The sequence below is a fragment of the Temnothorax americanus genome, unplaced genomic scaffold (assembly GCF_048541705.1).
Source record: "Temnothorax americanus isolate GAGA-0224 unplaced genomic scaffold, ASM4854170v1 Scaffold197, whole genome shotgun sequence".
NCBI lineage: Eukaryota > Metazoa > Arthropoda > Insecta > Hymenoptera > Formicidae > Temnothorax > Temnothorax americanus.
The window spans coordinates 18,011-32,955 of record NW_027509335.1 but is presented as its reverse complement, the minus strand read 5'-3'; the positions used below and the strand labels follow the sequence as shown (position 1 = coordinate 32,955).

At 44.8% G+C, this 14,945-nt stretch overlaps 4 protein-coding genes across 4 annotated transcripts; 1 reads left to right on the top strand and 3 right to left on the bottom strand.

The window, feature by feature from the left end:
• Positions 1 to 612, top strand: LOC143896751 (sentrin-specific protease 1-like). The gene has a single exon (XM_077404767.1). It carries the CDS (start codon positions 1 to 3, stop codon positions 610 to 612), a length of 612 nt encoding a protein of 203 aa, XP_077260893.1.
• A 266-nt stretch (positions 613 to 878) lies between these two features.
• LOC143896750 (uncharacterized) lies at positions 879 to 4,340 on the bottom strand. The gene is made up of 3 exons (XM_077404766.1): positions 3,538 to 4,340; positions 2,145 to 3,449; positions 879 to 2,004 (listed from the first exon to the last, which is right to left on the bottom strand). The coding sequence occupies exons 1-3, from the start codon at positions 4,338 to 4,340 to the stop codon at positions 879 to 881; spliced, it is 3,234 nt and encodes a 1,077-aa protein (XP_077260892.1).
• A 5,911-nt stretch (positions 4,341 to 10,251) lies between these two features.
• On the bottom strand, positions 10,252 to 11,345 carry LOC143896749 (uncharacterized). The gene is made up of 3 exons (XM_077404765.1): positions 11,327 to 11,345; positions 10,594 to 11,180; positions 10,252 to 10,476 (listed from the first exon to the last, which is right to left on the bottom strand). The coding sequence occupies exons 1-3, from the start codon at positions 11,343 to 11,345 to the stop codon at positions 10,252 to 10,254; spliced, it is 831 nt and encodes a 276-aa protein (XP_077260891.1).
• Positions 11,346 to 11,457: 112 nt separating this feature from the next.
• Positions 11,458 to 12,408, bottom strand: LOC143896748 (uncharacterized). Its single transcript, XM_077404764.1, has one exon. The coding sequence runs from the start codon at positions 12,391 to 12,393 to the stop codon at positions 11,458 to 11,460; it is 936 nt and encodes a 311-aa protein (XP_077260890.1). The 5' UTR covers positions 12,394 to 12,408.
• Positions 12,409 to 14,945: the final 2,537 nt, after the last annotated feature.

The following is a 14,945-nucleotide window of genomic DNA, read 5'->3' as shown; positions in this document are numbered from 1 at the left end:
ATGGCAGTGGTTGTGGAAAGTTTCAGGCTGAAGCTCACGCAAAAGGATCTTCACACGATGGTCGGTTTAAATTGGCTCAACGATGAAGTTATTAATTTTTATATGAATTTGCTGATCGCCAGAGGTACATCTTCGAACAAGTATCCGAAAGTTCACGCGATGAACACGTTCTTTTACCCGAAACTTCTGTCGAGCGGTCACTCATCTCTGAAGCGATGGACCAGGAAGGTGGACATATTTGCGCAGGATCTTATTATTATCCCTATACATCTGAACGTTCACTGGTGTATGTCAATAGTAGATTTCCGCGATAAAACGATTGTTTATTACGACAGTATGGGCGGTGATAATTCGCAATGTCTGGCTACGCTAAAACTATATTTACAAGATGAGAGTCTTGATAAAAAGAAACAATCTTATGATATGAGTGATTGGGAATTTTATTCCGCCATGAACATTTCGCAACAGATGAACGGCAGCGATTGTGGTGTATTCTCTTGCATGTTCGCCGAGTATGTCTGTGCAAATAAAAAAATTACGTTTACTCAGAACGACATGCCGTACTTTAGGAACAAAATGTTTAGGGAAATAATAAAAGGAAATATTGTATAAAAACTTTTATTGAATAAATGTTTATAATATAAAATATAAAAGTATATGGTTGATTAATATTCCTTCCATTATACATATACGTACATATATACATACATTCATACATACATACATTACATACATATATATTTATATGTACATACATTCATATGTACATACGTACATACATTTTATTACATGTATTGCATACATTACATACATGCATACATGCATACATACATTATATTACATATATGAATCTTCACTGTTTCTTATTATGATAACTACTATGATAAAGGTATGCGATAATGTCCCCACGGCAACGTATCGGTAGAATCCGGCACGATATATCGCTTATCGTCGTACGAACTCAGAGCGATTTTCGTCTCGCAAATAGTGTACACTTCGTGCATTTTCGATCGTATGCACGACTGCGGTCGAATCATTTCGAACTCATCGTTCAGACACCGCGCGTAGTCGTCGAACGCGATGGTACGCGCGATGACGTTGCTTTTAACACCTTTCGCCTTTTTACAGTCTCTTTTGCCATCGACTCGCAAGGCGTACATTTTTGCCCTAAGTTCAACGAATTCGGTCATAATGGCCCCGTTGTTTTCGTCCTTCATCAGGCCCGGCACTTTTTTATTGACGAGAGGCATACTGTAAGCGTTATCTATAGCGTAGTCACTCGTGTCGAACCTGACTATATCATGTTTCATGTTCTTATACGCATCGTCGCACTTGATATGATAAATCAAACTGTCCGTGTCGGTATACATAATTCTACACGAGTCGCGGTACAGGGGAGACATGTACTCGTGGTGAAATTCGTATAGGCACACCTTCGACAAGTCGAGGATGCACATGCCGACGTAGATCGGTTTGTCAAATTTCACCTCGAGTTTGCGCAGTTTGACAGCTATCAGATTTTCCGAAAATACTCTCCTGCTGTGGAAATTCGGTCGCGCGATTATTGCCTCCGCGTCGTATCGTCCGTCCCACTTTGTCAATAATTTTACATCGACGTGGTTGCGAACATTTTCCATCGTTTTTCCGAAAACTGCGTTATTCATTAATTTATATAAATTTTTTTTGAACTCATTTTTGGCCAATGTTCTAAATTTTGTATTGAGTTTGATGTAAGCGCTGAGCCACTCAGATTGAGCGAATTGCAATACGCAATGTATTTTAGTAACGTGAAGGCCATGGCCCGTGCACTGCTGCAGATTGCGATAATGAATAACATAACGCTTCTTATCGTGCAGCGTGGCGAGAAGTTTGTCCTGCCGTTTGCCAGGCGGTTTATCGCGCGTCGGGCAGAACGATAGGTCAGTGTGCGCGTCGTGTTTATCCTGCGGATACTCGAGATCGACCTCGAGAATATAGCCCGTAGGCGAATCCAAAGCGATCGCGCTAAAGTCGAAATTTGAAACGTCTTCGATCCATCGAAACTCCGCGTAGGGCAGTGGTTTACACATCGCCCAACCGTACAAGTTGTTGACATCAAAGATAGGTACGACGACGGTTTCGATAAATCGTACGACTGCATGTACTTGTTGTTGGCCTGCGCGTATCTGCCGGAACATTGACTCAGACCACCGCGAATACCACGTTCGATAAACATAACCATGTCAATGTCGGTCAGCAGTTCGAAATTGACACGCGTATGTTTCAACATGGCGTCCCACGTAAAGCCTGGTAAAGTGTAGTAGTACGCGGGATCAAGCCCGTAACTCGCGACGCAGCTGTCACGGAAATTTTCAAACACGTCGGCCAACAGCAAGACATCGGTTTTCAGGTATAAATCGCTGTATTCGCCCAGGGTTCGAACGGAGAATCGCTGCCATACGTTCGCGGCATGCGCGTAATCGCTCTCGGATACGGTGTCACTGGTCAAGGAACTGTAAAATGAATCGCGCGGTGGTAAACACGTATCTTCCAGCTTTTCGACGCTGTCCACGTATTCGTATGGAAAGACACCTTTTCGCGTCAATAATTTGAAATCGTCGTTGGATAGCGCGGAAAATTTTGAACGTATAATTTTTAATTTATCATTATCTAGGAAGGATGCCAATTTTGCGAGACTCGCGCTCAGAAATTTGTACGAGTCGATGAATCTTAATTTTATATCGTTTCGCGAATCTGATCTTTCCGTGGTGTCTTTCACGTGTTTAGTAAATGAGATGTACTTTTCCTTTGTTATAGGCAGTACATCAATCTTGCTTTCAAACGCGGCAGCTATCTCCTTGATAATGGAATGCGCGTCATAGCCTGACAGATTGTGGAATATTACTGGGATAAAGTGAGAATCCTTATAATTCAGATTGCACGTCGAGTGTGCTGGACCTCTGTAACGCCCAGTTAGGTGGCAATGATCGCGTACACGATTATCATTTAGCGCGAACGATTTTTCACATATGTGACATTGCGCCGCGCTGTGAAATGTCTCCCACTCGTCTCGCGTTAGGTCTACCATGCATACAATGTCGGACAATATGTTCTTTACGCGATGCGCCAATCCTTTGAGTTCCTTGACGAACCACGCGACGCAGTCGTTATCGCGACGAAATCGATACGCTGATAACGTTTCATCGTACGAGCACTGTACGTAGTATGCTATACTACATACTCGATGATGTTGATAGGCGTATGACGCGTGTTCCGTCTCCGGTTGTGTCTTCTGCAGCACGCACTCCAGATCGGCGTATACCACAAAGGGAAGTCGCTCTTTCCAGCTGTGGTTCTTGAAGCACAGCCAATTGTCTTCACTTGGTAGTTTGATAGCGCAATCGTTTACCTTTCGGCAGTCTACAGTGTGAGACTGCAACTTGTCGCTCGAACTAAAGTAGGGAAGACATCTGCAAAAAAAAGAATCATAAAATATAAATTTTTTATACACAAAATATAAAAATGATATATATATTATTAAAAAATATAAGTACTTACCGATCACAAATGTACTTCTGACCATGATGCTTGCTCAATTGTGAGCTCACGAGACGGGATAGATTCTTAATCCACGCGAAGTGTCCAACATTGTTGTCTCGCGGATCCTGCACGTACAGCAGATTCACATGTTTTTTAACACTCGTGCGGTTGGTAAGCCGTATTGGAAGAACGTTTGACGTCTTCTGTCCCTCGATGGTATAGACGTTGACGGATATATTGTTGAGTCGTTCAAACTGTTTAATTTGACTCAACGTCATTGGGAACTCAATGTCTCGTAAATCCAGTACCCTTGAATAATGCGGGTATGATGATTCCCGTTCTGAATGTCTTTCGGCTGGATGTAAGGCGGCGACCACAGACCATGCAAAACATGCATTGTCCATAGACAGCACATTGATCACCGCGTTCTTTACTTTAATGTCTTTAGACAATTCCAAGTGACACCCTGCGTGCAAAGGATTGTACTTGTTGACGTTCACCGTCAAATTGAGGATTCGAGTCAACGCCCACACACTGTCGCGTTCCTGGAACTCCTCGAATTTCGCTAATGTGGGCTCAATAACGTGCCGCTCGTACCAATCGCGCAAGTGCGATGTACGACAGAGTTCTATGTTATTTGTACATATACTCTTATTGTCACGTTTATCACCCGCCACAAACTCCCCGTTGAACGCAGTGTTCACTTTGACACAGTTATGTTTTTTTATAATGTCTCGAACTCGCTTGCACACTACGCTGCAGGCGTCTTCTAAAAATTGTCGCGGCTCTATATGGTCTATATTAATTACCGCACCGGTCATTATTCGCGTTTTGAACGCGGCATTGATTTCTCGCCATACGAGTTCTGCCGCGCGCGTGTCGCCACTGTTACCGGCGTTCGCATAATCACCACTGCTATGGATAAATTGTCTTTCCAATCGCGACTTCACACCCTCGAGTCGCGCTATTCTGGCAACGATTGCCTTTGCCCGATCGAGAGCGGACGTTTGGCACTACTACGAAAGTCTCGAGCTCGTGTCTCGAGCTGCTCGATGAATTCCGCGCATTGCAGCGTCCATGTGAAATATTCACCCAAGGTAGTTACTTGGTCGGACAGCTCCAACAGATCGCGATCGGTTTGCTCGAATTGCTCCATGTTTTATCTATTCAGATTCAGATTCAGGTTATTCATCAGATTCAGGTTGTTCATCACCACGAATTCGACGCATATTCCATAATGTAGTCTTGTCGATTACGTCACACTCTTCGAAGGGGCACTTGCACACGCATCGATGACACGCTGGACAATTTCGAAAGGTATACTGAATGTTATAGTGTTCCAACATAAATTTATAAAGACTGAAGAAAGGGACATCACAGTGCCAATTATCACAATCGATAAGTTCACGTTCAAGAGTTCTTTGCATTTTATTGTGGACGAAAAGGTTATAGTATATCAGATGCACATTGTACCTCGCCACCATTTCAACGCACTTCCCAGTGCCTGTGTGAATTTGAACTAGCAGATCGATTGAGTACCTTTCTATCTCACGCATAACTTTAGTCGCCCAATAACGATACTCCTCATATTGCGACTTAAAGTCATGTTTAAACAGTTTAATGTATAAAAGATTATCACGAACTAGACGAGCTTCACATTCTTTAACCTCGTTCCGCACCTGTATGTATATTTTTTGTCTTATGTTAGACTTCCAGTCATAAGGATGTTTATCGGTATTGATAACAACTTCTTGTCTAACGATGCGTTTATTGGTTCCGCGTATCCCGAGTTTGCGATCGCGAACAAACTGCACCAGTGATATTCGTTGCATATCCGTCGATTTTTGTCCTCGATCTTCATCACGCAAAGCATTGGCGATATCATCTATTAAATGGTCACCATAGTAAAAACGGTTGCAAGAGTATGGAATGTCATCGCTTTCATCACTTTCATAGTCCGGTAACACCGAGCGATTATTGTCAAGCGTCATTTCTTCTTGCTCACTGTTATGAAAAAATAAAAAAAATGTTCACGTCGCGAAAACTAATGTTTGTTTCGTTGACATTCGCCGCAATCCTTAATCATCGGAGCTAGACCGTCGATGGGCGTTCGCTGCCACGGTTGGTTGTAATGTTCGTCACAGCGACGATAGGTCTGAACCTCTGAATCCGCCTTTATATGCTCCGGAAGCTTATCCCACACGTAGTAAATGTGATCGCCGCACATTTGCAACAGAACGGTTTTCGGCACAAATTGCAGTTGTTCGGCGCTAAAATCGCGAATGTTCGAAGGTCTCAACAACAGGACGAACATCTTTGCGATTGAGCGATAAAAGAATCTCTTTTCCAGAGCACTTGCACGTGATAATGTTCAACCATACAATAACGAAGAAACCGCGATACAAAAGTATCGAAAACGATCGATGTATCATTCTCAAAATCTGACTACTGCGGCTCGATGCGTTTCATCCCTCGTTATATACCCTTTGCTCTCTCTCTCTCGCTCCAACTGATTTTTTGAAAGATCTTTTCCTTTGTTTTGCGTACTGCGTCGTAAAAAATAGCGCGAAATTGTTTAGTTTACGCGACAACACCCCCCTTTTCCTCGAAAATGTTGTTTACAATGAACATGTTCCAACAGGTCCGATGCGTTATCGGGTCGATCATCGTCCCGATGACGTCATTTCTTCCTGTTTTTCACGTACTGCGTAGATAGATTGTTTTTTAAGTATAAATCATACTATATATTCTTCGCGCGCATTTCTATTCGAGCCGTATATGTGACGTCCGCCAAAACTCCGACTGCTTGAATTTGCAATCAAATATCGCATATCATAACATAGAAGCGAGGCACCGATGTTCTGGCGGACATCGGCGCTCGCAGGTGTAATGCGAGACGTATCGCGACTATCAGTTTTATACACCGCCATTATATTTTTTCTCTGGCGACTTCTGCAACCGTCATTGAATTCAGTCTCGTCGATTCCCCTCATGAACGAGGCGCTGATTGCCTACGCGAACCGCATAGCGAGTTTGTAAAGATAAAAACGTCTACTACTAAAGAGTATAAGTTTAGTGAGCAACCGCGGACTTCCACGCGGCCCCCGCGGACCCCCACGCGGACCCGCGGCGCGGACCAGCGGCGCGGGTGAGTCATCCCGGTGAGTCATCCAGGTGAGTCATCCCGGTGGTATGCCAAAGTCACCCCTTCCTTTCGTAATCCGATTCCTCTGTGTAACCCGATACCCCCCTCCCCTCACCCCCGCGAAATCCGATACCCCTGTGTAACCCGACACCCCTCCCCCGTTTCCCTCAACCCCGCGAAATCCGATACCCCTGTGTAACCCGACACCCCTCCCCCCTCCCCCTCACGCCCGCGAAATCCGATCCCCCCCTCCCTTACCATCCCTCGTAATCCGAAACCCCTCTCCCTCCCCCCCTCACCCCCCCGCGTAATCCGATACCCCCCTCCCTCACCACCTCACCCCCCGCGTAAACCAATACCCCCCCCCCTCTCTCACCCACTCTCGGAGCCCCCGGATTGGAACTCCCTTATTACCACTACTTCAGGGTACGGAACAGTAAGGAAATTATGCATACTTAATAATTACACTAATTACAAGCAAATAATAAATTATTATTTTTGATTCGTATCAATTGAATAACAAATCAATTTGTCGTCGCCTTCAAAAAATTGAAAGGAATACTTGGTGTTTTTTTATTTGCAGAACTGGTGCGCACTCAATGCACATTAAAGCCGTCGTACACACAAATCAACGTAAAGTATGTTTAACATTATATGAACGGGTGAAGGGCGGGGGGGAACCGCGGGGGGAGGGGAAAAGGGGAACCACGTTTTTCGGGCGCCGTGTTTTCCGGCGCCGCGGGGCGAGGAAGTCCGCGTTTTCCGGCGCCGCGGGGCGACCGCGTTTTTCGGCGCCGCAGGGCGACCGCGTTTTCCGGCGCCGCGGGGCGAGGGGGTCCGCGTTCTCCGGCGCCGCAGGGCGAGGGGTCCGCGTTTTCCGGCGCCGCGTGGCGACCACGTTTTCGCCGCGGAGCGGGGCGAGGGGGTCCGCGTTTCGCCGCGCCGCGAAGTCCGCGTGACGTCACACGGCACGCTCCCGCTCGCGTTATCTCTCCCTCGCGCGCTCGTTCCCGGCCCCCGTTCGCGCGCGTCAATTTGTTCGCGCGGTCTCTCTCGCTCCCGTTCGCGTTATCTCTCCCTCGCGCGTTCTGGCTCGCTCCCGGCCCCCGTTCGCGCGCGTCTTTTCGTTCGCGCGCGTCTTTTCGTTCGCGCGGTTTCTCTGTTCCTCGTTTGCGTTCTCGTTCAGAAATTATGCATAAACTACAAATAAAAAAATTGCTTACCACCGCTTGATTTTAACCTAAAACCCCCGGCTCTTGAGTCACCTTCCGCACTGTGTGTGTGTGTGTGTGCGTGTGTGTGTGCGTGTGCGTGTGCGTGTGCGTGTGCGTGTGCGTGTGCGTGTGCGTGTGCGTGTGCGTGTGCGTGTGCGTGTGCGTGTGCGTGTGCGTGTGCGTGTGCGTGTGCGTGTGCGTGTGCGTGTGCGTGTGCGTGTGCGTGTGCGTGTGCGTGTGCGTGTGCGTGTGCGTGTGCGTGTGCGTGTGCGTGTGCGTGTGCGTGTGCGTGTGCGTGTGCGTGTGCGTGTGCGTGTGCGTGTGCGTGTGCGTGTGCGTGTGCGTGTGCGTGTGCGTGTGCGTGTGCGTGTGCGTGTGCGTGTGTGTGTGTGTGTGTGTGTGTGTGTGTGTGTGTGTGTGTGTGTGTGTGTGTGTGTGTGTGACACAATATTGATTGTCTTTTTATTGTTACACTTATTGTTACACTTATTGTTAATCTTTTAGCAGTATAGGTTTCTTAATTTTAGATAATATACACTTGAAATATTTCTTCAAACACTTCCATTTGTTCAGGCACATATATTTCCATTTTGATAAAAAGAGAACGTTTCTCTTACGAGGATGAACCAATTTATTTGGAGATTGAGAAAATCTTGATGCGATCGGAGATCGGCGATTCCGATCTCGCGACGGAATAGATATCGCACTACGTCGACTCTCCTCTTATACAATTTGCTACAGTTTCTCATCTGCGGTTCGCTAATTTTCACAATCTTGAATTCAGAATTACGTATCGGTTTGCAAAGTTTTGCGTACTCGCTCATATCGGTGGGTTTTGATATACAGCTCTTAAGATGGCGAATCAATTGTTGTATAAACCGCACGATCAAGCACACCAACCGACTCTCACTTCTAGTCCTCGACTACTGAGCGTGCCTTCAAATTCATCCTTCTACATCACACTATTGTCACACCGTTTGTTTATTATAAATCTAATTTCATCTCAGCATCCATACAATTGCACCTTCCGAAAAATCTGCGATGTGCAGTTTTGCACATGTGCGATGAAGTCACCGCGAGACATATTCTCGAAAACGATATCGCGTCATTGACATTCAATGATTTGATCTGTAAAACAGCTATTGAACCGCGATCAAACAGCTATCAAACAGGTATTGAACCGCTATGAAACAGCTATCAAACAATTCTGGAACAGCTATCTGTATAACAGCTATCTGTATAACAGCGATCTGTATAACTGCGATCTGTATAACTGCTATTGAACTGCTGTCAAACTTATTTTAAATAACTAAAAACAGCTTTTAAACAGCTATCAAACAACTAAAATAGCTATCTGTATAACTGCGATCTGTATAACTGCTAATGAACCGCTATCAAACTTTTTTTAAACAACTAAAAACAGCTCTTGAACAGCTAAAACATCTATATTATACTACAAAGTATGTGGGAAAAAAAATAAAGCGTTTATATATACATATATAGTTTATTTCAAAAAATCATAATTTTTTTAGTGTCGCGACCACTAGTTAAATATTTTTAATACATTTTATAATGCGCGATTCTTAACATGTTTTTCGCATCTTACAGTATTAGTAATATCTAGATTATTTAAAGATTCGATATCTTGGTAATCTGCATCCAAAGTCTCAGTTTTTAGATGTCTTCTTGCTTTATTCTCAAGCAGATCCACCAGCCATTCTCGTTTCTGGCATCCCTTGACGTACACAAGAGTCGACGTCTCGTCGCCCTCTCCAAGTACGGCCGATGTAATTAGATTTTTCGCCATGCTGTAGGACACGTTTCCGTCCTCCCATCGTAGTCCATGGTGATTCGCAATCAACCAGGAAGCGCATGATCTGTCGGATTTTGCGAGAAGACTCCATGGCATGGGACATGTAAAAATGTAATGTGCCAAAACGGTCCCGTTTCTCAGAACCGCCACCTCCTTTACGACAAATTTCATCCCGACGGTGAATCCCTGCAGATCGACAAACGTTGGTACGATCATAACGAAACGACGGAGCAATCTGTATTTTATCGCAGTACATCAGTGTCTCTTATATTGTAATATCTGCGTATATTGCAATATCTGATGATATTGCAATTTACATGAGTTTGCGCACTACGTTCGACAACGGACAGTATTCGATTACACGATCATGCAAGATGAGACAATAGGCGGTAGTATTTGCAGGTACATTTTCTTTACAATCAAATTCTATTCGCACATCCACGGTGGCGCTCTTGACAGATTCGTTTTGTCGCGAGCAATCAATGACAACAAAAAGTCCTTCCATCAGTAATGTATACAAGCTGCAAAACGTATCAAAGGAATCGTATCCGTAATAAGTTTTACGAAAACGTGCACATATCGAAAAGAACGGCGTATCGGTTTTTAGTAAAATCCAGATTCATGATGTCGTACGGATAAAATTCGGAGTTTAGATAAAGTTTTACGTTGGTCAAATTACAAGCATCAAATACGCTAACATTTTGAGACATGATATTCTTGCGGCCGGTCTGCAGCGCAAAGATAACGTACCGCAACTTCTCCAGCTGAGTCGCCGTTTTGACGGCCTACGAATGCTTGGTCGTGCTCTGCAACATAGGATACTCGTACAGATCCCACGAACGGAAACAGACACTAAGATATCGCCCGCTTTCCAAGGCCCGTAGCATAGATAGCTTATTTACCTCGTTTAACGTAACGTGAGGCATTCGCCACTGTATTTTAAACAATTCGATTTCCGGCTCCGTCGCAGGATTTCCTACAATGCAATTGTTATCGCTACGCGCACGTATCAAAATTAATTCGTGGCGAGCATTAACAACGACGCGTATGTAATCCTCGCAAAAGCCCAGCAACAACATGAGCGGTACGCAATAGTTGAAGTATCCTTCCGGTATGCTCGATGTAACGTCCCAGCCAGCATTCCGCATGAGTTTAGAATCATTATACGATAGCGATACGTAGTTCTTGATGGTACTGGCTTTGCTAACGTTTCTGTTGCGATCAATCTCCACACCGTTGAGCTCGTATCGAATCTCATCGAACATGAACGCCACGCAATTATTCGCAAGCGTTGTCACAGACTCGTCATTCCTTCTCTTTATTACCAATCGTCCTTCAACGTAGAGAAAGCTTTCACATGGCAACATGTAGAAATCCTGCTGTTGTATGGGTATTCTTATCTCATCGTTATGTCCAAACGTCGTATTGGCGTACGGATTGTACGTGTGTGTCTCAATCTTGACGACGCTGTCGTCTAAGATCGGTTCACCTCCAATGTTAAAGATATTAGCAATTTCGTACGACAAAACCCAATGATTTCAAAAATTCAACGTTCGACGCAGTGAGTTTCGTAATTTCTGATTAATCTTCTCCATTGATAGTACGGTTCCGCACCGCCTCTTCCGAGCGATATACCAAACTTGTTGATCGGCATTTCGATGTTGATTGAATGACTCGCTGTCGCGCCACTTAATTTATAATAAGTCCAGCCTCGCGAAGTTCCTCGATAATCGACAGGATTTCGTTATCGTAACCGGTGTGACCCGCTATAGGCGCGAAGCTTCGAGCAATCGGAGACGATCTACAAGCTCGTTGGGATCGTCCCAATGAACATAGTCGATCTTGTTGTCGTTTAATGTCATGGCACGCGGTATACTTTTTCCAGCTTTTTTACCTGAAATCAGCGGCCCGATTATATGTGTGTACTTGTATCCCCCGTTGCCCTTTATTTGAGCGTGAGCATCATAATTGCGTTTATGAACACTCGTCATCAACAGAATGCTCTTGTACGTTTGCATATCGTCCTCCGTGTAGATATCGTCATCGGGATATTTCTTAAAGATTAATTCGAAAAGGCCGCATGTGCCATTGTATCGTATGCCGTCGATAATTATGTTGTTCGTATGGTTCACGTCAAAACGTTTATTACCGAGCATCATTCCATCGTTGGTGAATTTAACACCGTACGCGATGTCCATACCGCTTTCTTCATCGCCGCTCAGAACTGCCCCGATGTACTTTTGGCTCAATGGACCCAATTGATCTTGCAACGTTTTTTGACCCTCAGATGTTTGCAACTGCTGTCGAACGGACATCACGAGTGGGTCATTCGTGGTTTCGAAAACATCTTCGTTTGCGAGCACTGTGTGTTGTACGGAAGGCGCAGAGGTTATCGGTGGTTCATTCAATGAACCTTTTGATCGTTTCGGTTTACGCGGTTGTAAAGTTTTTGTTATTTCGCTCAAATTAGATGGCACATTTATCGATCGTTTCAACGTAACCGGAGTTGAAGCCATTACAGAGTCGTTAAACGAGGCGTTTGGTCGTTGTCGTTTGAGCTTCGGCTCTTCGTCTTCCCACGCCGTTTCATTCTCAATCTTTGACACGTCAGATTCTTTGCCAGCAACGGTGTTTTCGGCAATCTGCCTTAGAGGTTCGATGACGGGCTTAAAGTATCTCTCCAACGCGATATTTTCCTCCATTTTACCAGTTTTCAAGGCGTGATATTTTTTGCGAATTGAATTGCTTGTTTTCGCAATATCTTTCACGATCCTCTCGCGTTCTCTAATCTCCTCGCTGCTATCCATGTTGCGCTAACATTGTTCAATCGACGCGTCGACAACAACTAATCACGTTTTGGTATCGCAAAGTCGTTAAATCCTTTTCTGTATTGACCATTCAAAATCGCGTTGTCCTTGTCTATCACCACGAATCCGCACTTTTGTTGCCAACACGTATGACACAATTTACTGAAATCATCGTAAGACATATCTGTGTTTACGTGATCGTTGTACACGTGTTTCAGATTGGTACCATCCTGTTTAAACAAAATCAATAAATTCGCGTTGTTGCGTATAAGATGCTTCTGTATCTTTGCATACGTCTGACAAAGATAGAAAGAGTCGACGTCCGCGTGCCGGCCCATTGCAAAGTATTCTCTTATCGTATCCTGCTTGTCGCACGCCACGTCATCAAAAATAAAAATAGAATTCGGGAGCGCCTCGCTCGGCGGAATGACGTCACTGTTATTCGAGAACGTAAAGTAGCCAATCTCTTCTATCGGTGTTAGTATATTTTCCAAATATCGATATTTCGGTTGTTCCAACGATTTCGAGTACACATACACGTTCTCGAAACGTACACCGTGCGGACTTTCCAGCAAGCTTATCAAGACGTTTGTCTTGCCGCAATTCGACGGACCGCGCAGACGATACCGCGTATAGAAATCGGTAGCATGCCTCCATGTTTGCGTACCTCTTTCGGTAACGGCATCCTATCGTCAAAGTTTGTCACTTTGATCGTCCGCGATTGTCGTACAAACCGCATTTTACCTTCCCTCCATAACGAATAAATAATAATATCGTGAAAGTTGGTCTATTTATAGAGACGCGTAGAGCTGAGATGCTCAGTCGTTAAAATGTTTTTGCTCGTGTCGGATAACAGCGATATTTACGATTTAACCGCCGAGCAGTTAAAGTATATACCAAAAATCATTCTATTGCGACAGTTTTATAATCACATAGATTATTTGTGGGATAAGCTTCCCGAACATATCAAGGCAGATTCGGAGGTTCAGCAATATCGGCACTGTTTAATACATTATAATTTGCCGTGTCAGCAAACGCACATCGACGGTCCGCCGCCGCTGATAAAAAACTGCGGCGAATGCCGCCGAAGATAGGTCGAGGTCTGCTGAATCGCGCGATAAACGCGCTTCCGATCGAATTACATATCCCCGGCTATCAATTTTGCGGACCGGGAACTCGCTTAGAAACACGATTGGCAAGAGGTGATCGGGGTATTATTTCATTGGACGCGGCGTGTCGCGAGCACGACATAGCCTACTCGCGTAGCAACGATCTCGCAGAGTTCCGCTCGGACCGTCGTGCGAGTCGGACGTGTTTGGTATAGGCTCTGCTGCCTACAGTTTGTTGAGTTGCAGTCACGGTTGTGCTAGTATCATTTCTTTTCTGGTGGAGTCATCGCGGGTGTCCGCGTTTTGGGGAGGGTCTGATATATAGATATTAATTGCTCCCCTCTCGAAGGGGGAGCGTTTAGCTTAACTAACTCTCAATGGAGCCCTCGAGCTCTGACAACGCGCAAAACGTACGTGCCGGCCGGAACGCTTCGGATGACGTGGCGTATGGGGCTAAGAGACTTAAAACGAGTTACTCGGAGAAGGAATTTGAGAAAATAGCTCAGGAGTTCGCGAATAATGAGCAAACGGACTCAAATCGTAATGTGAATAATAATCGGCGTAATAACTCGTCTAAACAACAGAGAGAAAAAGAGTTCTCCAAGAGACGGAACGTGGCCGATGAGGATTTTTCGGTCGAGAACGATATGGAAGTAGAAATAGATAATTCGTTTAAATCTTCGAACGCGGTGGATCGTAAACTTTTTATAAATAAAGCGGCCACTCAGAATAGTTTGTCGTATGTAGATATAGTAATAAGACGCAGGAGGATGTCTCGTCCGTGCCATCTAACGATCACGTGAACACTTTGAACGAACCGCGTGTTCTCAACGTGGGAACTTTAGATATACTTGTTGACAAGGAATCATACGATGTTATCGATTCCAATCTACACAAACGTTCTTCTAACAATAATGTCGACACGCACCGTTATACTAGATTTGACGACGACCATATAGTTGAAGCCAAGATTATCCTAAAACTTCCTGCAGAACAGTCGACCACTAGAAAAGGCAAAAATAGAATAAAAATGTGGATGATTCTTTCTGAACTACAGATATGCCCGTCCACTTTAGAAATGATTAATCATTTTTCAGCAGAGGCGGAATTTGACAACTTTTGTGATGCCAACCGGGCGCTTGATACGATTGATAGGCTACGCTCCCCCAAAATAAAAGCATATGTGGAACAACGCTCTTTCATTTCTAAGGGAGTCATTTCAGATTGGCCGTCGACGATCCCAGACTTATGGGCGGTAGTACAGGACAAATCAAATGTTGTCAGACTGGAGAGGATGTATCGCCGTAAGTGGGACCCCGCCGCTCAAAAACCGTCGAT

Coding starts and splice junctions, on each gene's coding strand:
- LOC143896750 (XM_077404766.1), bottom strand. CDS start 4,340: ATGACCGGTGCGGTAATTAATATAGACCATATAGAGCCGCGACAATTT. Junction 3,450..3,537: donor CAGAAGTACATTTGTGATCG/GTAAGTACTTAT, acceptor TTTTTTTTGCAG/ATGTCTTCCCTACTTTAGTT. Junction 2,005..2,144: donor TACGCGCAGGCCAACAACAA/GTACATGCAGTC, acceptor TTTCGACTTTAG/CGCGATCGCTTTGGATTCGC.
- LOC143896749 (XM_077404765.1), bottom strand. Junction 10,477..10,593: donor CTCACGTTACGTTAAACGAG/GTAAATAAGCTA, acceptor AAGCATTCGTAG/GCCGTCAAAACGGCGACTCA.
- LOC143896751 (XM_077404767.1), top strand. CDS start 1: ATGGCAGTGGTTGTGGAAAGTTTCAGGCTGAAGCTCACGCAAAAGGAT.
- LOC143896748 (XM_077404764.1), bottom strand. CDS start 12,393: ATGGAGGAAAATATCGCGTTGGAGAGATACTTTAAGCCCGTCATCGAA.